We start from the raw sequence: 25,483 nt of genomic DNA on the forward strand, positions 1-25,483 counted from the left end.
GTGGGCACAGCCACGGTCAGCGCTGCCTCCTTTCCTGGCCCCGTCCTGGGTCCCCGGGGTTGGAAGAGGTTCCTGCCTCAGGGTTATGTTACTGCTTTCCCTCTGCCTAAAATTCCCCCCGCCCCAGGCTGCCGTGGCCGCCTCCTCAGCCTCCCCTGTGGCAGGGCCCCTTAAACATCTCCTCCTCTGAGAAGCCCTCCTTGACCACCTGGCTGAGGGGAGACCATTTGGTCCCAGCTTCCGTCTGCTCTGTGAGTGGCTCCCTTCTACTAGATCACCTCAGCGAGGGCCAGGACCCTATCTGTCCTGTCCCCTGCTCTGTGTCCTCAGATTGTCGCAGTGTCTGGCACATGGTAGGAGCGTCATCAAGAGTGACTCATGAGGCCCTGGCCGGTTGGCTCAGCGGTAGAGCGTCGGCCTAACGTGCGGAGGACCCGGGTTCGATTCCCGGCCAGGGCACACAGGAGAAGCGCCCATTTGCTTCTCCACCCCTCCGCCGCACTTTCCTCTCTGTCTCTCTCTTCCCCTCCCGCAGCCAAGGCTCCATTGGAGCAAAGATGGCCCGGGCGCTGGGGATGGCTCCTTGGCCTCTGCCCCAGGCGCTAGAGTGGCTCTGGTCGCAATATGGCGACGCCCAGGATGGGCAGAGCATCGCCCCCTGGTGGGCAGAGTGTCGCCCCCTGGTGGGCGTGCCGGGTGGATCCCGGTCGGGCGCATGCGGGAGTCTGTCTGACTGTCTCTCCCCGTTTCCAGCTTCAGAAAAATGAAAGAAAAAAAAAAAAAAAGAGTGACTCATGAGAAGGTGAGAACATGCAGAGATGGGTGGGTGAGGCTGGTGCTGACCGGGGGTGGGGGGGGGACTCTGTGCGTGGCCTTGTGTGTGTCGGGGGCAGCAGGGACCTAACAGGGGTGGGACTCTGTGCATGGCCTTGTGTGTGTCGGGGGCAGCAGGGACCTTTGCTTGCTCTTAATAAGGGGCACCGTGGCAACAACTAGAGCAGTGGTCCCCAACCCCTGGGTCGCGGACTGGTACCGGTCCGTGGGCCATTTGGTACCGGTCCACAGAGAAAGAATAAATAACTTACATTATTTCCGTTTTATTTATATTTAAGTCTGAACGATGTTTTATTTTTTAAAAATGACCAGATTCCCTCTGTTACATTCATCTAAGACTCACTCTTGACGCTTGTCTCGGTCACGTGATACATTTATCCATCCCACCCTAAAGGCCGGTCCGTGAAAATATTTTCTGACATTAAACCGGTCCGTGGCCCAAAAAAGGTTGGGGACCACTGAACTAGAGGACAGTGCAGGTCTAGGCTTTGGTGGACCCAGAACTCTCCCCCCGTCTGGTGGGGAGGTCTTACGCGATATCAGGTCCATGTCACAGCTGCAGGATGGAGGAGCTGTGGCCTGGGGTACCGCCTCCCACCTGGGGTGCGGGAAATCAAGGATGTCAGTCAAACACAAAACCAGGCTGTGACCGTGACCGTGACTGAGGGGCTGGAGAACAAGCAGAAGTGAATACAAGGCTTGGGGACTGAGGGACCAGGGCCAGGAGCAGGGAGGGAGCCCCCAGATGGTCAGGGATGAGCACAGACAACCTCGGGAGGCCCGGGCCACATGTCAGAAGCTTCCTGTCAGTATCTTCCAGTCTCTCTGAGAAAAATCAAAGAGATGTCTCAGCTTGGTGATACCAGGTCTTGGTCACTGGCCTTTGTCTCTCTCGGTTAACAAGGCCCTCTGACAGCCTCAGACTGTCTCAGACAAAGGCCTGTGAAGTGTCATCACAGTCAAGGGTTTCATTGTGTTTATTTTTATAGCTAATTACGGCAAGTGATTCTTATTTTCCATTTGGGGTGGTAATAGGAAATTTCTGTAAGTAAAAGGGGACTGCCACAAGGAACAGAGTGGCTGCTGGAATAGGTGGTGGCATTGCTGGCCGGGAGGGAGGGAGGGGGGAGGCAGCCCTTTGTAGTTGTTGCAGGAAGTGTCTGCAGGAGCCCAGGAGAGGCCAGCTGGGGACACCTGGGAGTGCCCCTCCCCCAGCAGGCGGAACCAGAGCTGGTTTTGCAGCCCCCAGGCTGAGTTGCAGCTGGGGGTGCCTCGGCCTGGGGGCTGGAGCCCACCCTGAAGTGAGCTTCCTGGCCGTAGGCTACCAGCCTCTTCCCAGGCCTCAGAGCCATGCAGGAAGGGAAAGAGGAAGGAAGGGGAAGGGGGAGATGGAGGGGGTGGGGGAGGGGAGGGGAGGGAAATGGAGGGGGAGGGGAAGGGAAGGGAAGGGGAAAGGGAAGGGGGAGGGGCCTGACCAGGTGGTGGCGCAGTGGATAGAGCGTCGGACTGGGATGCGGAAGGACCCAAGTTCGAGACCCCGAGGTCGCCAGCTTGAGCGCAGGCTCATCTGGTTTGAGCAAAGAGCTCACCAGCTTGGACCCAAGGTCACTGGCTCCAGCAGGGGGTTACTCAGTCTGCTGAAGGCCCACGGTCAAGGCACATGTGAGAAAGCAATCAATGAACAACTAAGAAGTCGCAACGCGCAACAAGAAACTGATGATTGATGCTTCTCATCTCTCTCCGTTCCTGTCTGTCTGTTCCTGTCTATCTCTGCCTCTGTAAAAAAAAAAAAAAAAAAAAAAAAAAGAAAAGGAAGGGAGAGGGGAGGGGTGGGGAAGGGGGAGGGGGGCCCAGCCGTTGGGAGAAGACGGGTGGAGGAGCCCTGAGAGCAGACTGCCTGGGCTGTGAGCACACTGCTCAACAAGGTGCCTTCAGATCACGTTAACAGTGCGTCTCCAGCTTTAACCCATGCACACAGGAATCACACGTGAAGAAGGGGAGGGAGCGTGTTACCATGCAGGCTCTGAGTCAGTAGGGCCGGTGTGAGGTCTGAGATCCGGCGTTTCTTACAAGCTCCAGAAGAGAATGAGGCTTCTGGTCCCGCCTGGGTGTGGTGGTGGTGGTGGTGGTGGGCCACGGGAGACTTCCTGAAGGAGGGGGCTTGAGGAGATGGAGGACTTGTTTCAGAACCCAAGAAGTGAATGGGGCTCTGACTTCTGCAGCTAAACGGGGACACCAGGAGGAGACAGCCGTGCAGGGTATCGCCGGCCCTCAGACACCTGCAATGGATGAAGACTGTGTCTGACCAGGGGGAGCGCCCACGACCAACGGGCCGCAGCTGCAGAAGACCTCGGAGGGCAGCACTGTGCGTCACTGGGGCGAGGTGAGGTGGGACCCTGCAGCTGCCCTTTGAGGGCGGCCCCTTTTTACGGAGCCAGAATAAATAAGTTCATTCCCTGTGTACAACGTGGGGAGCCAGCCCTGCACTGAGGTCCTAATGGGGAACCCCGGTGTGATTTTGGAGGTCCCCTCTACCCCATACAGGATTTAAAGAGTTCTCTCTCTTGCCTTGGCGGGATGACTTGGTTGGTTACCCATCATCCTGAAGCACAGAGGCTGCTGGTTCAATCCCCGGTCAGGGTACATACAGGAACAGATCGATGTTCCTGTCTCTCTCTCTCTCTCTCACTAAAATCAATAAAGAAAAATTAAAGAAAAATTCTTTCTATCGCACACATATACTATATACGTGTGATTCCGAGGTGCACACTACTCCCACAACTGACCCCTCTGCACTCAGTGACGTCCACCCTCTCGACTGAGCCAGACCGAGGCTGAGATCCTTCAGAGAGAGCAGGCCTTCGTGGGGCCAGGTTCCTGGAAGGCCGCCAGCTGAGACCACTTTGGCACAACCTGTCCATGGAAGTCTGGCCACGCTGCATGTATTCTGACCCCGAACCTTGCAGTTCAGATTCTAGGAGGCTCCCCACCCTCCCCCCCGGGAGCCGCTCTGCCCCCCGCAGGTTGAGTCCACGTGGACCCTTGCATCCAGGGCTAGCTTGTTACCTGCCCAGCCTGCTGCCCGAATCTCTTATTAACCCCCGACCCCACCCCACCCCACCCCATCGGGCCCTTTTTCTTTCTTAGTGTACTACGTGCATCGCACCATCAACAACATTTTATCCTTGATGAGATAACTTGTAGAATCAAGTGTGAGTCACCACAACAAAGAGAGTTAGAGGGCTTTAGTTTTTCCATCCAACGCTTTAATTTCCCAGCAGTCCAGTGTTACCCGCCCGAAAATGTCCTTCCCCTGGAGCAAAGGGAGAGACCGGACCCGGAAATGTCCTTCCCCTGGAGCTAATGGAGAGACTGGACCCGGAAATGTCCTTCCCCTGGAGCAAAGGGAGAGACTGGACCCGGAAATGTCCTTCCCCTGGAGCAAAGGGAGAGACTGGACCTGGAAATGTCCTTCCCCTGGAGCTAATGGAGAGACTGGACCCGGAAATGTCCTTCCCCTGGAGCAAAGGGAGAGACCGGACCCGGAAATGTCCTTCCCCTGGAGCAGAGGGAGAGACCGGACCCGGAAATGTCCTTCCCCTGGAGCAGAGGGAGAGACTGGACCCGGAAATGTCCTTCCCCTGGAGCAGAGGGAGAGACTGGACCCGGAAATGTCCTTCCCCTGGAGCAAGGGGAGAGACCGGACCCGGAAATGTCCTTCCCCTGGAGCAGAGGGAGAGACTGGACCCGGAAATGTCCTTCCCCTGGAGCAAGGGGAGAGACTGGACCCGGAAATGTCCTTCCCCTGGAGCAGAGGGAGAGACTGGACCCGGAAATGTCCTTCCCCTGGAGCAAGGGGAGAGACTGGACCCAGAAATGTCCTTCCCCTGGAGCTAATGGAGAGACTGGACCCGGAAATGTCCTTCCCCTGGAGCAGAGGGAGAGACTGGACCCGGAAATGTCCTTCCCCTGGAGCAGAGGGAGAGACTGGACCCGGAAATGTCCTTCCCCCTGGAGCAAAGGGAGAGACTGGACCCGGAAATGTCCTTCCCCTGGAGCTAATGGAGAGACTGGACCCGGAAATGTCCTTCCCCTGGAGCTAATGGAGAGACTGGACCCGGAAATGTCCTTCCCCTGGAGCAGAGGGAGAGACTGGACCCGGAAATGTCCTTCCCCTGGAGCTAATGGAGAGACTGGACCCGGAAATGTCCTTCCCCTGGAGCAGAGGGAGAGACTGGACCCGGAAATGTCCTTCCCCTGGAGCTAATGGAGAGACTGGACCCGGAAATGTCCTTCCCCTGGAGCAGAGGGAGAGACTGGACCCGGAAATGTCCTTCCCCTGGAGCTAATGGAGAGACTGGACCCGGAAATGTCCTTCCCCTGGAGCAGAGGGAGAGACTGGACCCGGAAATGTCCTTCCCCTGGAGCAAAGGGAGAGACTGGACCCGGAAATGTCCTTCCCCTGGAGCAAAGGGAGAGACTGGACCTGGAAATGTCCTTCCCCTGGAGCAGAGGGAGAGACTGGACCCGGAAATGTCCTTCCCCTGGAGCAAAGGGAGAGACCGGACCCGGAAATGTCCTTCCCCTGGAGCTAATGGAGAGACCGGACCCCGAAATGTCCTTCCCCTGGAGCTAATGGAGAGACTGGACCCGGAAATGTCCTTCCCCTGGAGCTAATGGAGAGACTGGACCCGGAAATGTCCTTCCCCTGGAGCTAATGGAGAGACTGGACCCGGAAATGTCCTTCCCCTGGAGCAAAGGGAGAGACTGGACCCGGAAATGTCCTTCCCCTGGAGCTAATGGAGAGACTGGACCCGGAAATGTCCTTCCCCTGGAGCAAAGGGAGAGACTGGACCCGGAAATGTCCTTCCCCTGGAGCTAATGGAGAGACTGGACCCGGAAATGTCCTTCCCCTGGAGCTAATGGAGAGACTGGACCCGGAAATGTCCTTCCCCTGGAGCAAAGGGAGAGACTGGACCAGGAAATGTCCTTCCCCTGGAGCTAATGGAGAGACTGGACCCGGAAATGTCCTTCCCCTGGAGCAAAGGGAGAGACTGGACCCGGAAATGTCCTTCCCCTGGAGCTAATGGAGAGACTGGACCCGGAAATGTCCTTCCCCTGGAGCAGAGGGAGAGACTGGACCCGGAAATGTCCTTCCCCTGGAGCAGAGGGAGAGACCGGACCCGGAAATGTCCTTCCCCTGGAGCAGAGGGAGAGACCGGACCCGGAAATGTCCTTCCCCTGGAGCAGAGGGAGAGACTGGACCCGGAAATGTCCTTCCCCTGGAGCAGAGGGAGAGACTGGACCCGGAAATGTCCTTCCCCTGGAGCAGAGGGAGAGACTGGACCCGGAAATGTCCTTCCCCTGGAGCAGAGGGAGAGACTGGACCCGGAAATGTCCTTCCCCTGGAGCAGAGGGAGAGACTGGACCCGGAAATGTCCTTCCCCTGGAGCAGAGGGAGAGACTGGACCCGGAAATGTCCTTCCCCTGGAGCTAATGGAGAGACCGGAAGGCGTCCTCTGTGCCCAGGTGTCAGCCTGTTTCTAATCTTCGGGACAGGGCGGGTGCTGCCACATGGTGTTGCTGTTGAACACCTCCTGGTGCCTCTCAGTGAATGCTGATCCCTCTGCTGAGCCGGCTTCCTGCCAGGGCCAACATGGCGCCCCACACTGAGGTTCCCAAGCCACAGCCTCTGTAGTTCCCCCTGCGAAGCTCAGCCTGACAGGTTAGGGCCTTGGGGACTTCCAGCCTCAAACGTATATTGGGCCCAAACCAGCCTTCACCATCTGCTCCACGTCTGGTGTTGAACCCCAGCCATCAATCCAGACTTCTCTTCACTCGGGGCCCTTGGGGGCCACCCCAGTGCAGCAGAGAGCTGCCAGGAAAATGGTGCCTCAAATGGGGGAGGTGTTGAGCATTCAGCCTCTTTTCTGTGAGCCCCCCCCCCCAGTATCTTCTGCCACCTCCCTTCAGGGCCATGTCTCCATAAACCAGAAGGGACAGGTGCCTTAGAGATGAACATCTACCCCTAGGCAGTGAGTTATAGCATCATAACCAGAGGAAGGCTGTCAACAACCCTTGTTAAAATTGCCGGGAATCTGGCCCTGGCCGGTTGGCTCAGTGGTAGAGCGTCGGCCTGGCGTGCAGGAGTCCCGGGTTCGATTCCCGGCCGGGGCACATAGGAGAGGTGCCCATCTGCTTCTCCACCCCTCTCCGTCTCCTTCCTCTCTGTCTCTCTCTTTCCCTCCCGGAGCCAAGGCTCCATTGGAGCAAAGTTGGCCCTGGCACTGAGGATGGCTCTGTGGCCTCTGCCTCAGGCACTAGAGTGGCTCTGATTGTGGCAGAGCGACGCCCCAAGATGGGCAGAGCATCGCCCCCTGGTGCGCATGCCGGGTGGATCCCGGTCGGGCGCATGCGGGAGTCTGTCTGGCTGCCTCCCCATTTCCAACTTCAGAAAAAAAAAATGCCGGGAATCATACACTCTTAAGACAGGATTTGCTTTACCCTTCAAAGGGTGGCACTGACGCCCTACCCCGGGGCCCAAGCTGGCCTTGAGGAGCGGGCGGTGACCTTTTGTTTTGTGAGCTGAGTCTACAGGCTAAGAGGAAAGAACCAGAATACTTAGGATAACAGGTGGAAACGTTTGCTATTGGCTCAGGTAGCAACTTCAAGGGGGCAGGAGCGCACAGAATATACCAAGACCAGCTACAGAGAGGAGATGGATTGTGCCCTGTCCCTGGCGTGCAGTGGAGACCACCACTCCAGCTGCCTACGGAAACAGCGGTAAGACGGATCTGACTCCCCAGCGTTCCGGCAGCTGGACTTGTGGTTTGGGAATAAAGTGTGCCTGGCAACCAAGGGACACAGGACACAAGCAGAGGCTTCCATGGACACCCGGGAGAACCTCAGTTCAACACAGATGGGCGAGTGGAGGACCAGAGAAGGGGCTCGTGTGTTCAAGGCCACTCTGCAAGCTGGAGCCGGGAGTGGCCCAACGTGGCTGTTCCCATCCAAAATGCACCCCAAGCCCTGGCCGGTTGGCTCAGTGGTAGAGCCTCAGCCTGGCGTGCAGGGGTCCCAGGTTCGATTCCTGGCCAGGGCACACAGGAGAGGAGCCCATCTGCTTCTCCACCCCTCGCCCTTTCCTTCCTCTCTGTCTCTCTCTTCCCCTCCCGCAGCCAAGGCTCCATTGGAGCAAAGATGGCCTGGGCGCTGAGGATGGCTCTGTGGCCTCTGCCTCAGGCGCTAGAATGGCTCTGGTTGCAACAGAGCAACGCTCCAGATGGGCAGAGCATTGCCCCCTGGTGGGCATGCCGGGTGGATCCCAGTCGGGCGCATGCAGGAGTCTGTCTGACTGCCTCCCTGTTTCCAGCTTCAGAAAAATACAAAAAACAAAACAAACAAACAAACAAACAAACAAAATGCACCCCAAACAGCCGGCAGAGCACTGGCGATCCCAGATCCGCAATCGGCAGCTCCTCGGCCAGAGTGGCTCAGCACAGATATTCCCGGACAGCCAGTTCCTTCAGGGTGAAGCCGCGGGGGGCGGGCTTCCGCAGCTGGCTGTCCTCCAGCCTCTCCTGCAGTGACACGAAGTCCTTGCCCAGCGCGTAGGCCAGGCGGATCATGGCGTCCAGCAGCGGGGCGTAGTAGCGGTGGCCCTCCCGGGCCTGCAGGCGCTCCAGGGCCCTCTCGCCGGCCGCGAAGGCCTCCAGGGGGCGCTCGAGCTCGCGGTGGCACACCAGCACGGCGCAGAGGACCGGCACCAGCGTCAGCGGGCAGTGGCGCGTCAGCTTCTCCTGCAGGGGCATCATGTGCACCAGGATGTCCAGGGCCTTGGTGTACTGGCCGGCCCGCAGGCAGCCGAAGGCCTCCTTCAGCTCGGGCCGCGTCAGGAAGTCGAGGAACTCGCGGGACCTGCGGACGCAGCGGATGGCGTAGAGCTGGCTCAGGTACTCCTTGAAGGCCAGCTTGCGCTCCGAGATCATCGCCGGCGTGAAGTTCCCCACCAGGTGCTTCTTGGGGAAGGCCACGTCTTCGATCTCCTCCCTGAACGTCTTCAGGAGGCTCTTCTGGAGCGCCTGGAAGTCGGAGTAGCGCCGCTCCAGGATGGCTTTGTTGCTGTCAAAGCTCCCGGTCTGGATGACGACTATCTGGTACATCTGCGGTGCAGAGAGAGACAGCCTTTGAGTGCATCCCGGCGGAGGGGTTGAACCGGCCGAGCGGAGCCCCGCGCAGATAAAAACAACGATGGGCCCTGGCCGGTTGGCTCAGTGGTAGAGCGTCGGCTTGGTGTGCAGAAGTCCCGGGTTCTATTCCCGGCCAGGGCACACAGGAGAAGCGTCCATCTGCTTCTCCACTCCTCCCCCTCTCCTTCCTCTCTGTCTCTCTCTTCCCCTCCCACAGCCGAGGCTCCATTGGAGCAAAGATGGCCCGGGCGCTGGGGATGGCTCCTTGGCCTCTGCCCCAGGTGCTAGAGTGACTCTGGTCGCAACAGAGCGAGGCCCCGGAGGGGCAGAGCATCGCCCCCTGGTGGGCAGAGCATGGCCCCTGGTGGGCGTGCCGGGTGGATCCCGGTCGGGCGCATGCGGGAGTCTGTCTGTCTCTCCCCATTTCCAGCTTCAGAAAAAATACAGAAACAAACAAACAAACAAACAAACAAAAAAAACAAAACCATGGTCGTAATTTAAAGCGCACCCTGAAAACGGGAGGTTGTTATAAGGCGGTTCTGTGTTAAATTGCCGTCGGGGTCGGCTGAGCTGTAAACGGGGATCGTGCCAAGAGTCAGCCCAAGAATAACAAGCACTGTAACAAACAAGGAGGCATCTTGGGGGACAGACAGCCCAGGGACAGGTGGGCAGGGGGGTCTGGGGGGTTGAAACTGGGCCTCAGGTTCCTGAAAGGGAAGCTTGGGTTGGCTCTGGGTTCCCCAGGTGCTCGGCACTTGGGGGGGGGGAGTTCGGTGCTATACTGGCTGCAGTGCTGTTACAGTAAGAAGAGTCTGCCCTTTTAGTTCTCTGTCAAGAGGCTACTGATGAAGGGTACAGGCTGCCTAGGTTATAATGCCAGCCCCACCACGGTCTAGCTGTGTAGCCTTAGGTAGGTAACTTAACCTCTCTGATCCTCGCTCTGGGTGGATGAAATGAGTTCATGCACTGAAACCAGTCAGCAATCAGCACTCAGTGTCAGCTCGCATCATAACTCCAGTCCCAAGGAAGGTGAAGCAAGGCCCTTCCGTGGTCCTCGGCGCCTCCCCCAACACAGGCTAAAAGTCCATCTTTAACAGGGAGGGCAGCCCCTAGGCACAGAGCTTTCCCCCGGCTGGGCTTTCTCCATCAGGAACCGGCTAGAGTTTAATAACAGCGCTCAGCTTTCCTGAGATTCACTTTTCCCACCACCGTTTCTTTATGCCATGTGATACTGATGGTCCATTTAAGGTATTTGATTTTTAGAGAGAAATATATTTAGTGTGTTTTTTTTTTAATATTTTTTTTATTTATTGATTTTTAGAAAGAGGGGAGAGAGAGAGAGAAAGAGAGAAGGGGGAGAGGAGCAGGAAGCATCAACTCCCATATGTGCCTTGACCAGGCAAGCCCAAGGTTTTGAACCGGCAACCTCAGTGTTCCAGGTCGACGCTTTATCCCATTGCGCCACCACAGGCCAGGCCTAGTGTGTTTTTTTTTTTTAAGTGATCCAATTTAAAGGAAAAAATTATGTGAATAATAATAAGTGATAGAAGGATACGGCAGCAATGGCAAAGGGACACAGACGACGAAGACTGGATAACGTAGGCTGAACGGCCGGTTCCTCGTGAGAGCCGGGGGCCGTGACTCATCCGTCTCTGGTCCTCATGGCACCGGGCACAGTGCTGAGCGTGGAATCTTGCTTTTTCACCGTTTTCCCCAGAACTTTGTGAGTTAACTAACGGTGAGTGAACCCATTCCACAGCTGGGAAAGCTGAGACCGGCCCCCGCTTCGCGCCCCTGCCATCCCATCCCCAGAACTTGCCCAGGGGCGGCAGTGGGGGGGGGGGGAAGCGGTGCTCACCACGAACTTGGCCACCCTTCTCTCCTCGATGCGGGCCGAGGCGATCTCGAAGAGCAGCTTGACCGGCTTCCGGCAGCCCTTCTCGGTCCTCCAGTACTCCTGCAGCTCCCGCGTGGTCATGCTGGAGCTGGGGCCCCGGCTGCCCTCGGCGTTGGCGTCTGCGACAACAGCAGGGCCAGGTCAGGGCCCTGGGGGCACGGGCACACCCTAGCCCAGGGGTCTCAAATTCGCGGCCCGCCAAACAATTTTGTGTGCGGCTCGCAGACTAATCCACGAAATTCAAAATATTTTGGATAAAATTAAGTAAGCCTAGGGGCCTACTTGTATTTTTCATTTCTCTAGCATCCTAGCTAGATAGTAGCTTAGTTAACAGCAGTTGTGATGCGAACTACAGTTTCTGGTCGTTTTGTGACACTGAAAAGTGTTGCGTAACAGTTGCCTTTTGTAGACCTAGTGCGGCCCGCCAAACGGCTGTGATCTTGCTCTGCGGCCCACATGCTGAGTTGAGTTTGAGACCCCTGCCCTAGACGGCTGGGTCTGTCTGCGATGGGACACCGATTCCCAGAACAGCTGTGACTCTCCCCTCCCCCATCCCACCAAGAGCAGGTCCGCTGGGCATCAATCAGCCAGACCCTGTGCCCCACCCGGCTGAGACCACCCCGCCACAGGCAACCCGGAGTAGCCCGTCCTCCCCAAGTGCTTTTGGTCCTGACGTGCAGCGTGTGCTGCAGGGTCCGCATGCGGCTGCATGCTGCTGACGGGCGGGCGGGGACTGTGACTTGGTCATCTCTGCACTCCCCGCACCACTGACTCCATGGTTGCCGCCGGCCTCCTGAGCACAGGTCGGTGGGTGGCACGGGCAGCTAGGAAAACGTGGGGCTCCGGACTCAGCCTGGCTGACCCTTCCAACCCTCCCCTCCTTGCCCACCTTCTGCGCTTTTTCTCGCAGATGCCCTCTATGCCATCCTCCTCCTTTCTGCCTCAGAAACTGACCCCGTGGCCTGACCAGGCGGTGGCGCAGTGGATAGAACATCAGACTGGGATGCGGAGGACCCAGGTTCGAGACCCCGAAGTCACCAGCTTAAGCGCAAGCTCATCTGGTTTGAGCAAAAGCTCACCAGCTTGGACCCAAGGTCGCTGGCTCAAGCAAGGGGTTAATCGGTCTGCTGTAGCCCCATGGTCAAGGCACCTATGAGAAAGCAACCAATGAACAACTAACGTGTCGCAGTGAAAAACTAATGATTGATGCTTCTCATCTCTCTCCATTCCTGTCTGTCTGTCCTTGTCTATCCTTCTCTCTGACTCTGTAAAAAAAACAAGTAAAAAAAAAACAAAAAACTGACCCCGTGTTTCTGAAACCTCGCTGGAGCCCTGGGCCATTCTGGGAATCTTGCGAGAGATGAGAATCCTTCCTCACCAAAAATGCACAAATCATCCTGTATTTTTTTTTTTTTTCAGGGGATACGGGTCTCAGGAGCTGTTCTCTGCCTGTCCCTCAAGACCCAGCCTTCGTGTCACTCACTTCCTGGCGTTAGAGCGAGAGCCTCCCACGCTGGCCCTGTAGCCTTTTCCGTGGCACTTCAAATGATCTTTCACGGCTCTGCTTCCCGACTACAGGGAGGGCCAGCTCGGTGTTGGATCTGTTCCTGTTTCCCCGTGCCCTGCACAGGGCCAGGGACAGAGCAGGCTTCAGTGACGGAGCAGAGATCTGCCCCAGGAGATGGCGCTATAGCAGACGCTGTGCCACTCCCAGTTCCGCACCCCTCCCACCGGCTTCCTGGGACTCCCGCCCTGGGGGCTGTCTCTGCTGGAGGGCTGGTTGTGGGACTCCCTCAGCGATGAAGGACGGAACTGGCGGGTCATCGCCCGGTCTCCTCACTTCTCAGATGGGACCACTCTGAGGCGTGCTCCATAGAGGCCCCCAGAGGACCCCTGTTGCCCAGCGATCTGTTCATTAACACCCATGTGCCTTCCCTCCCTTCCCAGATGGCTTTCCCATTGCCCTGACATTCCGCCTGGGGTCATCTGGCAGCAGATAAACCACCTGCACGACTTCCCCGTCTCCGCATCTCCTTCGGGATAAACCCCAAGCTGAGAGAGCGGGCCTGCTGTCCGGTGGCCTCTGCTTCAGTACTCGCACGTGAATTTCAAACGTCTGCACACCTCTGTTCCCCTGACCGAGCTGCATGCCTCCAGCCCACCTGAATCCCCCTCAGGCCCCAGAGGGGGGAAGTCTGGGCCAGTGGCTGATGCCTCCTGCATGGCCTCTGCTGTGCGCTGGGCTCTGGGTCCTGTCCGTCGGGGGCTCCCGGGGGGCTCTGCGCTTGCCATGCTCCAGGGCTGCCGGGGGGACAAGAGAGAACAGTGAGTGCCCACTCACGCACGGTGGAGCTCCCGGTGGGCCCTGGGATGCCTAGGACCCATCCATGTCATAGTCTCCGCTGCCCACCTAGCTGTCCGCCCAACTGCCAGATGCAAAGCTGGGGTCTGGCCCTTCACCGGACCAATGGGTGCAAGGCCGAGCTGATTCTCCCTCCTTGTTAGATCCTTAGATCATCGAGTTGCTGTGAATTTTTTTTTTTTTTTTTTTGTATTTTTCTGAAGCTGGAAACGGGGAGAGACAGTCAGACAGACTCCCACATGCGCCCGACCGGGATCCACCCAGCACGCCCACCAGGGGGCAACGCTCTGCCCACCAGGAACCAGAGCCACTCTAGCGCCTGGGGCAGAGGCCAAGGAGCCATCCCCAGTGCCCGGGCCATCTTTGCTCCAATGGAGCCTTGGCTGCTGGAGGGGAAGAGAGAGACAGAGAGGAAGGGGGGGGGGGTGGAGAAGCAAATGGGCGCTTCTCCTATGTGCCCTGGCCGGGAATCGAACCCGGGTCCCCCGCACGCCAGGCCGACACTCTACCGCTGAGCCAACCGGCCAGGGCCGAGTTGCTGCGAATTTTAAATGAGGTGACTTCAAGCAAAGGTAACGGCTTTCGTGATGAGTTGGAAGAAAGATGCTAGCTTGTTCGGAAAAACATCCCGATACCCTATTTGATATGACACCCTGTAAATGAACTCTCAGGGTCCAGAGCAGGGATTCTGTATCTACCCCCCCTTTATCGTTAAGCACACATTTGCCACAGCTTCTTATACCCACTGCATAGTTCCCCAGTCCTCCGTCCACTGTGTTGCATAGTTCCCCAGTCCTCCGTCCACTGTGTTGCATAGTTCCCCAGTCCTCCCATCCACTGTGTTGCATAGTTCCCCAGTCCTCCCATCCACTGTGTTACATAGTTCCCCAGTCCCCTGTCCACTGTGTTGCATAGTTCCCCAGTCCCCCATCCACTGTGTTACATAGTTCCCCAGTCCTCCCATCCACTGTGTTGCATAGTTCCCCAGTCCCCCGTCCACTGTGTTACATAGTTCCCCAGTCCCCCGTCCACTGTGTTGCATAGTTCCCCAGTCCCCCGTCCACTGTGTTACATAGTTCCCCAGTCCTCCCGTCCACTGTGTTGCATAGTTCCCCAGTCCTCCGTCCACTGTGTTACATAGTTCCCCAGTCCTCCGTCCACTGTGTTGCATAGTTCCCAGTCCTCCGTCCACTGTGTTGCATAGTTCCCTAGTCCTCCGTCCACTGTGTTACATAGTTCCCCAGTCCTCCGTCCACTGTGTTGCATAGTTCCCCAGTCCTCCGTCCACTGTGTTACATAGTTCCCCAGTCCTCCCGTCCACTGTGTTACATAGTTCCCCAGTCCTCCCATCCACTGTGTTGCATAGTTCCCCAGTCCTCCCATCCACTGTGTTACATAGTTCCCCAGTCCCCCGTCCACTGTGTTGCATAGTTCCCCAGTCCCCCGTCCACTGTGCTACATAGTTCCCCAGTCCTCCCGTCCACTGTGCTGCATAGTTCCCCAGTCCTCCCATCCACTGTGTTACATAGTTCCCCAGTCCCCCGTCCACTGTGTTACATAGTTCCCCAGTCCCCCGTCCACTGTGTTGCATAGTTCCCCAGTCCTCCGTCCACTGTGTTGCATAGTTCCCCAGTCCCCCGTCCACTGTGTTGCATAGTTCCCCAGTCCTCCGTCCACTGTGTTACTTAACAAGCACAAAAAGTCAATCATGACTCCCAAGAACAAATGAGGTTTAGCCCAAGGTCTCATGGCTGGTGACTGTGCCCATGACGTGCCAGGCTGTGTCTTCCGCGTGCATCACACCCACTCTCTTTCTCTGTGTGAATCCCTGTGTGGTAGGAGCTCTGAATCTCCACTCTGTGATAAAGGAACTGAGGCTTCCAGTTGCCCACAATCAAGAGCTGGTAGGTGGTGGGCAGGACACAGGCGTAGACTGGTCTGACTTCGGAATCCTCTCCACCCCGCCCAGCTCCGGGGAGGGCCGACAGCGGGGGCCCTGGGCTGCAGTTCAGGCAGTAGCTGTCTGTGGTACGTGAATAAAGTGCCTGACAAGATCCTTGACTTCTCTGAGCCTCAGTTTCCTATCCAAGGGGCATGCTAACAGAACCCGCCTTCCTGAGGCTGGTGTCCAAGCAAAGCATTAATGCTGGGCGCCCCCTAACACCAATATAATAGTCCCTCTTATTCTGTGTCGTGTGATAGATGCTTCAAGAAATAATTGAGAAATAAATGGCTCTCAATCAAGGTATTAGTTAGAATAGAATTTTAAACGTCGGAGACATATGAGTAAAAGGGACAATGGAAACATTAGCTGAAATTCAAAACAAGAAGGGCGACCTTCTCTCCCAGATCTGGGGGGGTCTGCAGGTGGATCACGGGGTTGGAGCTGGAACTTGGACTCTGGTCTGTTGGATTCCAGGCCTGGGTCTGAACCCCTTTGCTGCTTGTGGCCTAGACCAGGGGTCCCCAAAGTACGGCCCGTGGGCCGCATGCGGCCCCCTGAGGCCATTTATCCGGCCCCCACCGCACTTCCGGAAGGGGCACCTCTTTCATTGGTGGTCAGTGAGAGGAGCACATTGACCATCTCATCAGCCAAAAGCAGGCCCATAGTTCCCATTGAAATACTGGTTTGTTGATTTTAATTTACTTGTTCTTTATTTTAAATATTGTATTTGTTCCTGTTTTGTTTTTTTACTTTAAAATAAGATATGTGCAGTGTGCATAGGGATTTGTTCATAGTTTTTTTATAGTCCGGCCCTCCAACGGTCTGAGGGACAGTGAACTGGCCCCCTGTGTAAAAAGTTTGGGGACCCCTGGCCTAGACAGAGGTGGGGACATGCCACTTGAACAGTCCCAGCTGTGTCCCTGGGTGTGGCCAGAGCCTGTCCCTGTTCCAGGGGGAGGAGGACCTCCTGGAACCAGCCTGGCCTGGGGAGAGGTGAGGTCAGCTGGGGCCAGGGGCCCTGTTTTTAGGGGACAGCTCTCTCTGTGTCAGGTGAAAGGACCCTGGGCCATTTTCCTGGTGGCTCTGTGTAGTTGTCCAGTGAGTCAGGGATCCTCTATCCAACCTCTCCTAAGACAGATGGGAAACTGAGGCACAGAGCTGGGGCATGGGCTTGCATACCTCAGTCATCCCTCATCACCTCCCCTTAAGGAGTCAGGCCTTTCGTCCTCGTCCTGACCAACTGTGGGTCCATAGGCAAGTTATTTAATATCTCCAGGCCTTGGTGTCTCCATCGAGAAGTCTGCCCTCTTGACAAGACGGTGCATGACTTGGGGGGTCCCCTGTATTCCAGGAGCTGCCCAGGCAGTGTGCCACAGTGAGTGGTTGGCACACTCTGGACCCCTGCTGACTGGGATTCTAGGGGCTGGTGTTTCCTGTGGGTGTTCCTGGTCCTGGGCGCCTGACTCTGTCAGCTCATCTGTAAAATGGGTGTTGGTGAGTGTCACTGGCCTCAGTGGTCCCAGCCCTGCCAGCTCTGCTGCCCTGGCCAGGCGGCTGGTGCCAGGTCGGAAGCCGGGCACTGTTTGCCCAGAGACCTAGGAGACCCCAGGAGCGAGGGCCTTGGCTGGGTCATTCCGTATAAAGACCTGGGGAAGCCGAGCAGTCTTAGTCTGAGAATAAAAATCCAGCTCAGCAGCCAGGGCCGGGCCCACGGGGTCAGCCGGCATCACCCACTTAAGAGGAGTGACAAGGAGAAGCTACGGCATTGCAGGGAATCCTCGCAGCTTCCTGTTCCTCGCTAGGCCTCAGTTTCCCCATCTGTGAGATGGGAAAAGCAATCCTGTCACTGCCAAAGCCCTTTGGGGACCGTGACACCTGGATGTTGTGGGCCTTTTCCTCCCTTCTCCACACCCTGCATAGCAAAGGTTTCTAGACTTGGCAATGAAATGCCACAGGTGTTGAGGCTGGTGGCTGAGGGCCTGAACCTGGCCCAGGGGACACAGCGCTTCCCAGCCCCTCCAGGGTCCGGCTCCGTGGGCGGTCATCCTGCTCCCTCCTGGGTCCCCCGAGAGCATGGCGCCTCCCTCCACGGGCAGCCTGCCCTGTCGAGTCTTCCGATGGCCACTCGGGGCCACCTTTAAAGCCCATGCTACCTTTCTGAGGGGGCTGCAGAGGGCTGGTCATCGGGCTGAGGCCCCAGTGGACCCAGCCGGACCCGGGCGCCAGAGGGCCTGGGCATGGGACAGACACACTCCCAACTGTGAGTGTGCATCGGAACCTCCTCGCGGGAGGGGTGCCAGGGGCTTGTGCAAAGCAGATTTCCCTGGTCCCAACCTCAGAGAGTCCAGTCCCGCAGGTCTGGAGGTGGTTCCCGGACTCTGCACTTTGCACAAGTCCCCCGGGACTATGCTGGGGCAGGGGGGGGTCCTGGCAGCGCGTTTTGTGAGGTGCAGGTGTGGTGAATGACCATCCCCCCAGGTTCAGGAAGGGCTGCAGGAGCGTCATAGGGCGCTTCAGAAGGAACCGAGAGTGCAGAGGGTGGGGGAAGCTGCTCCCTGTCGGTCCCAGGGCGCTGGCTTGGGAGAGCCCCCCCACACAGCGGCTGTCCCAGCCCTCCTCCCTCCCCCACTCCCCCAACAGGTAAAGACCGGCAGGAGGGCGGGGGCCCACCAAGCTGGGGCTCACACACTGACCTCTGACCTGCGGCGTCTGGCCTGTGGGTGTCCGGGGTCCGGTGGCGTGTCACATGGCCCCTTCGCTATCCGATCCAGCTCCGGGGCAGCAGTTGAACACAGACACCGTCCTTTGCTTTCCTGAGTTCCCCCATTTGAAAACAGGAAGTAGGCTGTGTGACTTGCTCCGGGTCACCCCAGCCCATTGGCTGGTGAAAGACGGTGTAGTGAACCCCAACGACAGACACCGTGAGACTCCCTCTGGCCCGGTGGGTGGGGCAGAAGCCTGACAGTTCCAGCCCCGAGGGTTTGAGAGTTTCGAGTTGGGCCCCCCGCGGTCCCACAGCCTTGCAGTGGCCTGGCTGTCTCGCCGAGTCCTTGGCAGCCTCTGGCATTCGGACCTTAGCTCTCAAAGCTCTTCAGTGTTCATTATCCTGTACTATGCACGAGGCATCTCAGGGGCCATCACATCCCATGAACAGATGGGGAAACTGAGGCTAGGAGCACAGAGCTAGTGGGACGTGGAAGGGAGATGGGATGGACTCACGGTCCCAGCTGCTGTTGTCCTCTGGGCAAGGCTGCTGCCAACACTCCTGACCAGGAAGAACCAGGGAAGCCCAACCTCCGGGAATAGACGGGAGCCATGGTCACCAGGACTGTGGCCTTGAGGGCGGGAGGCCTCCTCCAGCTCGGACTCCGTCTCTCCCTCCCTCCCTGTCAGAGGTGGCAGCCACCCGGAGTCTGACGGTGCTCGCTTCCTCGCTTTTCTTAGGAAAGAACCACCTCTGGACAGACCCCAAAACAACAGAGTTTCATTTTGCTCTTTTTTTTAAAAATTTTAATTTTCTATAAATTCAACCACACGTCCTATTTGCATGCCCTTGTGTCTGACTCTTTCATTCCACATTTGTGTGCTTAAGGGGCCTCAACTTCAGTGTGTAGGTGGGGACTTTTCACTTCGACTGTTGTATTGCTCCGTGTTCAAATCCATACTTATTTATTCTTTTCTTCTGTTTTGTTTTGGTCTGCTGATGCCCATTTGGGTTGTTTCATCATGATCCACGCTGCTGGGAATACTCTTACCCGTGTATGCAAGTGCACGTGTATTTGAGGTGAGCCGCCCGGGCTTTAGGGTATGGAGGGTGACCGGTTTCCCTGAGCGGCTGTACCGGTTTGCATGCCTCCCAGCAGTGCACGGGAGTGCCGGGGGCCCCACATCCTCGCCCACCCTGGGTGGGCTCGGTATCTTTGATTGCAGCCACGCTCGTGTGCACTGCTGTCTCATCGTGGTTTTAAGTTGCATTTCCTCCTGACTAGTGATGCTGAGCGTTTTTTCGTGGATGTATTGACATTGTTCCATCGCCTTGGGTGAGGTGGAGAGGTGCCCGTTCGTGTCCATGGCTGGTTGTTGGGTCGGATTGCTCTCCTTCTGGTCTGTAGGTGTTCTTCTGTGTTCACCGGGGCGTAGGGCTTCTCAGTCTCCTCCTCCACCCTGTGGTTTGCATCTGTACTCTCTTCATGGGCATTTTGATACAAAGCAGTTGCTAACTTTAAAGTATCCAACCATAGCAATCTTTTCTCTCACCGTGGGTGGTCTACACTGGGGTTCTGGAGATTTCTCCTTTATTATTATTTCTGCAACAACTTCACACAGGCCGTCGTCGCGAGGCTTAAGATGAGCCAAGATGGGCAAAGTGCTTAGACCAATGCAGGCACAGAGTAAGCACTGGGCGGGTGCCGGCAGTACCAATAGAAACCTTCCCAGTCTGCCTGTCCTATTTAGCATCGAGTTCTGTGTGCGGCGCGAGGTAGGAGGTGCCATGTTTACTCCCCCGTGTTACCTTACTGGTCTTGCTTACTGAAATGGCCAGTCAGCCGGCAGTGCCACCACAATTATAGAGAGTATCCGCCTATGTCAGGGTCTGTCAGCTGCAGGGGAGTGTGCTGGACCATGTGCTAGCAGAGAGCCCCTTGTGTGCAGGGATTGCGTCTCATTCATCCCTGTCTTGCCCTGCCTGCAGGTGGCCTGCTGTGGCCAGGTGACACGGGCTCTGCCTAGAGTGAGGCTGGAGCTCCCTCGCCCCTCCTGTCCTCGGTCCTGTCCTGCAGATTTCCAGTTTTCTCCCCCACTCTCTGCCTGGGCCTGGAGTCTGCGACATGCCGGGGCCCACGGGCTCTGAGCCCTTCTCTGCAGGGCAGTGAGTCTCACCCAGCAGCCGGCAGCCACAGGGGAGAGTGTGTGCAAGTTTCTGCTTCCTCTTCTGGGGCGGGAGACGCTCTTTGGAAATCCCCCGATGCACAGGGGGCTTGTCTGGCCTGTGCAGGAAGAGCCTCGCTGGACCAGGGTGACCTGCCAGGAACTGGCTTTTCTTTGCAGCACAGGTCAAAGTGGTCGAGGAGGAGCTCTGTGGATTTACAAGGGCAGACAAGGCCCCCCTGCCATGAAGGGGGCGGGGACAAAGGAGTGGGCGGCTCGCCATTGTAGTTCCGGGCCAGATGGTGAGAGGGGGCACCGAAGGGTCCTGGGGCATCAGGAAAGGAAATGCTGGCACCTCAAAGTCTAGGTGTCTCTTCTAGGATTTCAACTGTCTGGACCCTTCCATGGCTTCTGGCTGCATTGGGAGTAAATCCGGACCCGACCTGAAACCCGCTCCCTCCTAACTTTGTTTTGCAAACCCTCAAAGCATCACTTACGTGCAGCAGTGTGGTGGTGGACGGCCTTCTGTGCTCCGACACGCCCCGCAGCCTTGGCCCCCGCACTCCCTCCAGGCCGGACATGCCCCGCAGCCTTGGCCCCGCACTCCTCCAGGTGGCAGTGCCCATCTTCCGGGCGGCAGTGCCCATCTCCCGGGTCCTCCTCCACGGGCTCTCTCTCACCCTCGGGTAGCGCCTTGGTTGTCTCTCCCTCCCTCGTGCAGCCTTCCCCGACCCCCTCTGTCCAGACCTGTCATCGCTTTGCTAACTTGTTTCCTTGTTTATAGCTGGTCTCCAAACACCGTGATGGCAGGGACCTTGTCTGTGTCAGCATTCTGTCCCTACAGCAGTACCTGCCACAGAACCTTGGGTGCTCGGGAATAACTGTGAGTGAATCAATACACAAGTGGGTGATGCTGAGGGGTGGTGATCGGGGCTGTGGCCCCAGCTCGGGCCTGACTCACTGTGTGCACCCTGGGCAGGCACCGCCCCTCTCTGAGCTCCAGTTCCCCTCATTGCAACATGAGATTAAGTTATGGATCCTCCTCACACCATTGGGCAAGGAACTGAATACCACACAGTGCTGCTCACCACTGCTCGGGGTGTACGGGCTTGGGACCCCAACGCTGAGGCACTGTTTTTGGGAAATTCCACAAGGATTGATCACTGACAGGTGTGCCTCCACAGGTCCAGCAAAGAAAACCCAAAATCAGTGATGTGTTTGTAGGTGACACAAAATCCAGTCATGTCCATTTTATTTCTTTGCAGCTGGGTGGACACAGGTAAGCCTTTTCAAAATCTCAGAGGTTCTTCTACCCTATGGTCTAGCAATTCCACTTTTAGGTATTCATAAAAATAAAAAAAAAGAAAGAAAGAAAACAATGAGAACACTAACTCAAAAAGATATGGTCTTTTGGGTGAGACTGACACCAAAGAGAATAAATAAGAAAATCTATAGTACGCTGTATTACAGATAAGTGCTATGTAGAAAAATATGATACAAACCAAGGAAAGAGGGAGCCATGTACGTGTCTACAGGAAGCACATTCCAGCAGAGGTGCAGGTCTGGCATATTCCAGGAACAGCAGGAGGTCCATCTGAATGAGGGGGAGTGTGAGGAGGGGGTTCTGAGAAGATATGGGGTGCCAATAGCAATGCTAAGGCCATTCCTCGGCTGTTACTCTGAAATGGGAGCCACTGGAGGGGTTTCAGCAGAGGAGTGATCTATAACTTGTCTTCCCCCGCCCCCTCTGGTAACAGAGCCACACAGGGTGGTCCAGCCCTGTGGGCAGGGCAGGGCAGGGCAGGGCAGGGCAGCTGGGCAGTCTCAGCTGAGCTGTGGCAACCCAGGAGGCGGGCCCCGAGGGGCGGGAACGCCGGCACAGGAGGGGCGTGGCCGGCGGACAGGTGGGTGGGACCGAGCGCGGGTGGGGCGGGGTAGGTCGGGGGCTGGGCCGAGCACAGAAGACTTCGGATCCTGGAGTCGTGATCCCGATCACGCCGAGGGATCTGGGCGCCGGCGTCCCGAAGCAGCGTGCTTCAGTGCCCAGTCCCCGGGACTCGGACGCTTGACTTCGGAGATTTCCGGGCCGCCTGGCGTAGGTAGGGCTACCTCGGTTTCCTCTGTGCGGGGCGGGTCCCAGGGTCTAAATGAAGGGTAGACGGAAAGGGGGCGTCTCTAGGTGGGGGAGCCCCCTGGCGGGCTGTGGCTACAGAAGATGAGGCGGCTTGGGGACACAGGCAGGAAGGACTTCTGGACCCATGAGCCTTTGAGTTCAAGAGAGAGGCAGTGATTTGGGAGTGGCAGGGGCTGTGGAGGGAGTGGGAAGAAAAGTCCCAAGGCACGGGCTGGCCTGGGAGCCGAGGAGGCCAGGCACCAGACCTCAGCAGGGGCTACTCTCGCCCCTCTCCGGGCCTCAGTTTCCCTTCTTTCCCATGCATGCGTGTGAATGGGTGGGTGCAGCTGAGAGAGCGCCTGGATGATCTCGAACCCTTCCTGCGGGCCTGGTAACTCTTCAGGGAGTCCCCTGCCTCGTCCTCCTCTCCCCTGGTGGGTGCAGCTGAGAGAGCGCCTGGATGATCTCGAACCCTTCCTGCGGGCCTGGTAACTCTTCAGGAGTCCCCTGCCTCCTCCTCCTCTCTGCGGGCCTGGTAACTCTTCAGGGAGTCCCCTGCCTCCTCCTCCTCTCCCCTGGTGGGTGCAGACCCCTGCTCATCCCCTCATCCCTGCCAGACAGACCCCAGGACTGCCCAGCATCACACCCCGTGTGCCATTGGTCCTCTCCTTTGTTGGGAGTAGCCATCTGGCCCTCCGTGCTTTCTAGCAAACTAAAAAGCCCCCGCCCCCAAGTCCCTGCGGGAGGGCCTCCCACAGCTGGACCTCTGGCTCTCAGTCAGCCCTTGTTTCTCTCCCTCTTTCTGAGCCCGCGGGCTTCTTCCTGTCGTGGCTTTGGTCTCCGCATGGGTTGTACCCTGGCCACAGAGCCTTTTGTCCATAGAGGGAAAAGCCTGCTATGTCCCCTGTCCCCTGACCCCTTGGTGAAGAAGACCAGAGTGACATGCCCATTGCCTCTGCTCTCGTGTCCTAGTCACTCTGCCCCTAAGTGTGTTGGTTACTCATGGCCCTTTTGCCAATCTGCACACTGGGATCTGAGGCTGGAAGGGACCCCATGCAGCTCACGCCCCTCCCACCGGGTGCAGGCTTCTTCTGCTGCGCATGCTCAGTGATGGCGCGCTCCTTAAAGAGGCGCTGTACATTGCGCTGCCGCTCTCGGTTCATTTGCCTAAAATCCATGACTTGCAGATTCTGCCCCATGGTGTCCCTTCTGCCTCCTGCAACCATGCAGAGTAAGTTAATTCTTTTGTCAGTTCAAACAGTCTTTATCGATGCGCCGGGTGACACACTGAGCATAGAGCAATGGAAAAAAAAAAACAAAAAACCCGAAAAAACTCCCTGCCCTCATGGTGTCTGTATTCTAGAGGAGAGCCAGATAGCAGTCAAATGAGTGAATACAGGGTATGTCAGGTGGCGAGACAAGCTGTGGCAATAAATAAAGAAGGTGAGGGAGATGGGGTGTCGGGGTTGGCTACTGCAAGTTTATATTGCATGGTCAGAGGTGGCCACTCGGAGACGGTGGCAGTTGAGCAAAGCCTCGAAGGACATGGAGGGTGAGCTTGGTGAGAATCTGGGGAAAAGGGCAGTGCACCCACGCAGGGAAGAGCACACGTGGAGGCCCTTGGGCAGAAGCATGGTGGGCAGGAGCAGGCTTGTCTTGTTCTGGGAACAAGGAGGGGCCCGCGTGGCTGGAGCAGGGGGGTGAGGAGCTGGTGGGAGGTTAGCAGGAAGCGCGTGCTGAGAGGTGAGAGCTGGCGGGGTGGGGTCCAGTGCAGGGGGCCTTGAAGGCCCCCTGGAGGGCTCTGGGCTTCATTCGCCCTGAGTGCGGAGGGAGCAGTCGCCTGCTGTGCCTTAAGCGTCAGCAGATTCGTCTGGCTGTGGGCGGGAGAATAGGCTGGAGGTGGGTAGGGGGGAGAGAAACAGAAGGGGGGGGGGGACCAGTGACGGGACCACTCTGGTCATTCTGGGGAGTGACCATGGGAGCCTGTACCCATGGCATAAAGATGGTGAAAAAAATATCAAATTTTCAATTTGGGGATATATTTTAAAGGTGGTGGATAGGACAGAGATGCAAGAGAAAGAGGGAGTCGAGAGTGACTGGGGGGGTTTGGGGCTGTGCCTCTGGAAGTCGGGAGCTGCCATCAGCTGAGATGGAGCTGTTTAGGGGGAAGGAGTTGGGTTTGGTGCCTGCTGAGTTTTGAGATGCCCAGTAGGCATCTCTATGAAGGTGCCAGTGGGCAGTTGGGGAAAGTTTATTGGGGCGGCAGGAGCTGGAAATAAAATGTTGGATGACATCACCACGTAGCCGGCGTCTACAGTGGTAAGAGCAGTGAGTTCTCTTAGGGAGAGAGCAGTACTGAGAAAGGAGGCCCAACCAGGGAGCTCCGGGGCTCCCAGCATCAGGAACCCGCCCAAGAGACAGAAAGAGCGTCCAGTGAGACGGAAGGGACATCGGAGAGTTGGGGTGTCCCAGAGGCAACGAGGAAGGAGCTTCCGGGAGGAGGGGGGAGCCGTGAGGACAAAGGCCGTTGGCGGAGTGAGCGGATGAGGGCTGAGGATCAGGCAATGCGGGGTCACGGCTGAGGTCCCTGGTGACCACAACAAAAGCATCTGAGGGTTGGGGAGGCCCAGCTGGAGATGCTGGAATTGGGGACAGCACTGCAGACAGCAGACAAGGAACCCTGCCCGTGAAGGGGCTGGAGAAACGGGGCTGGAACCAGAAGGGACGTGGGTGTGGAGCGAAGGCTTTTCCTTTGGGGTGAAGTGACAGTCTGTTTGCGTGTGGGTGGCGAACGTGGTCCGAGAGAGAAGCTGGTGCAGGGGCCAGAATGGAGGACCGACCGCTGTGGGAGGCGAGGGCTCCCATCCAGGGCCGCCGGGGAGGCATGGCCCCAGCCGAGATCCAGGGCAGTTCAGAAGTCTGGCTTCTGGGACCTCCCTTCCTCTCCTGTCTGCAGGGACCCAGCGGCTGAGGTTTCATCTCCGAAGCAAATCAGCTGTCCAGGGCCCCAAAGACCCAGGCTGGCTGTGGTCACAGGAAAGAAGGAGGTGTCAGGGCCTGGGTTTGGGGAGTAGGGAGGGTCTGAGTGGGTTAGCCCTTCCCCTGGGCCCTGTCTCAGCAAGGGAGTGCCCCCTCTCTGGATGGATGGGCCTCACCTTCTTGGAGGAAAGACTGTAGTGACTCCAAACCTGTAGTGAGTGCAGTGGAGAAGAGTGTGTCGTCCGAAGAGGGGAAGACCGAGCAGGTGGTAAAGGGGTAAGAGGCGGGACTTCAG

At 57.4% G+C, this 25,483-nt stretch overlaps 2 protein-coding genes and 1 non-coding gene across 4 annotated transcripts in view; 2 read left to right on the forward strand and 1 right to left on the reverse strand.

Moving 5' to 3' along the window:
- The first annotated feature begins 383 nt into the window (after positions 1-383).
- TRNAV-AAC (transfer RNA valine (anticodon AAC)) lies at positions 384-459 on the forward strand. Its single transcript has one exon. It is a non-coding gene; the product is annotated as a tRNA-Val (tRNA).
- Positions 460-8,181: 7,722 nt separating this feature from the next.
- On the reverse strand, positions 8,182-18,035 carry SNX20 (sorting nexin 20). 2 transcript variants are annotated; one of them, XM_066348810.1, is made up of 4 exons: positions 17,921-18,035; positions 13,083-13,221; positions 10,882-11,039; positions 8,182-8,996 (listed from the first exon to the last, which is right to left on the reverse strand). In XM_066348810.1, exons 2-4 carry the CDS (start codon positions 13,210-13,212, stop codon positions 8,328-8,330), a joined length of 957 nt encoding a protein of 318 aa, XP_066204907.1. In that variant the 5' UTR covers positions 13,213-13,221; positions 17,921-18,035; the 3' UTR covers positions 8,182-8,327. The 2 variants fall into 2 exon arrangements, with proteins under 2 accessions (XP_066204907.1, XP_066204906.1); XM_066348809.1 differs by lacking the exon at positions 17,921-18,035 and adding an exon at positions 16,407-16,496.
- Positions 18,036-22,081: 4,046 nt separating this feature from the next.
- The window catches only part of NOD2 (nucleotide binding oligomerization domain containing 2), a 36,636-nt gene continuing 33,234 nt past the window's right edge, over positions 22,082-25,483 (forward strand). Inside the window, exon 1 of the mRNA XM_066349301.1 lies at positions 22,082-22,195. The gene's annotated coding sequence lies outside the window, so the exon portion shown is untranslated. The remainder of the gene's footprint in view (positions 22,196-25,483) is intronic.

This window comes from Saccopteryx leptura, chromosome 9 (assembly GCF_036850995.1).
Source record: "Saccopteryx leptura isolate mSacLep1 chromosome 9, mSacLep1_pri_phased_curated, whole genome shotgun sequence".
NCBI classification, from domain to species: domain Eukaryota; kingdom Metazoa; phylum Chordata; class Mammalia; order Chiroptera; family Emballonuridae; genus Saccopteryx; species Saccopteryx leptura.

Bases quoted from the DNA above. Each gene is read 5' to 3' on its own strand.
- SNX20 (XM_066348809.1), bottom strand. The intron at 11,040-13,082 runs GTGGGCTGGAGG...CTGTTGTCGCAG, and splicing joins GGGGCCTGAGGGGGATTCAG to ACGCCAACGCCGAGGGCAGC. The intron at 8,997-10,881 runs GTGAGCACCGCT...TCTGCACCGCAG, and splicing joins GAAGGGTGGCCAAGTTCGTG to ATGTACCAGATAGTCGTCAT.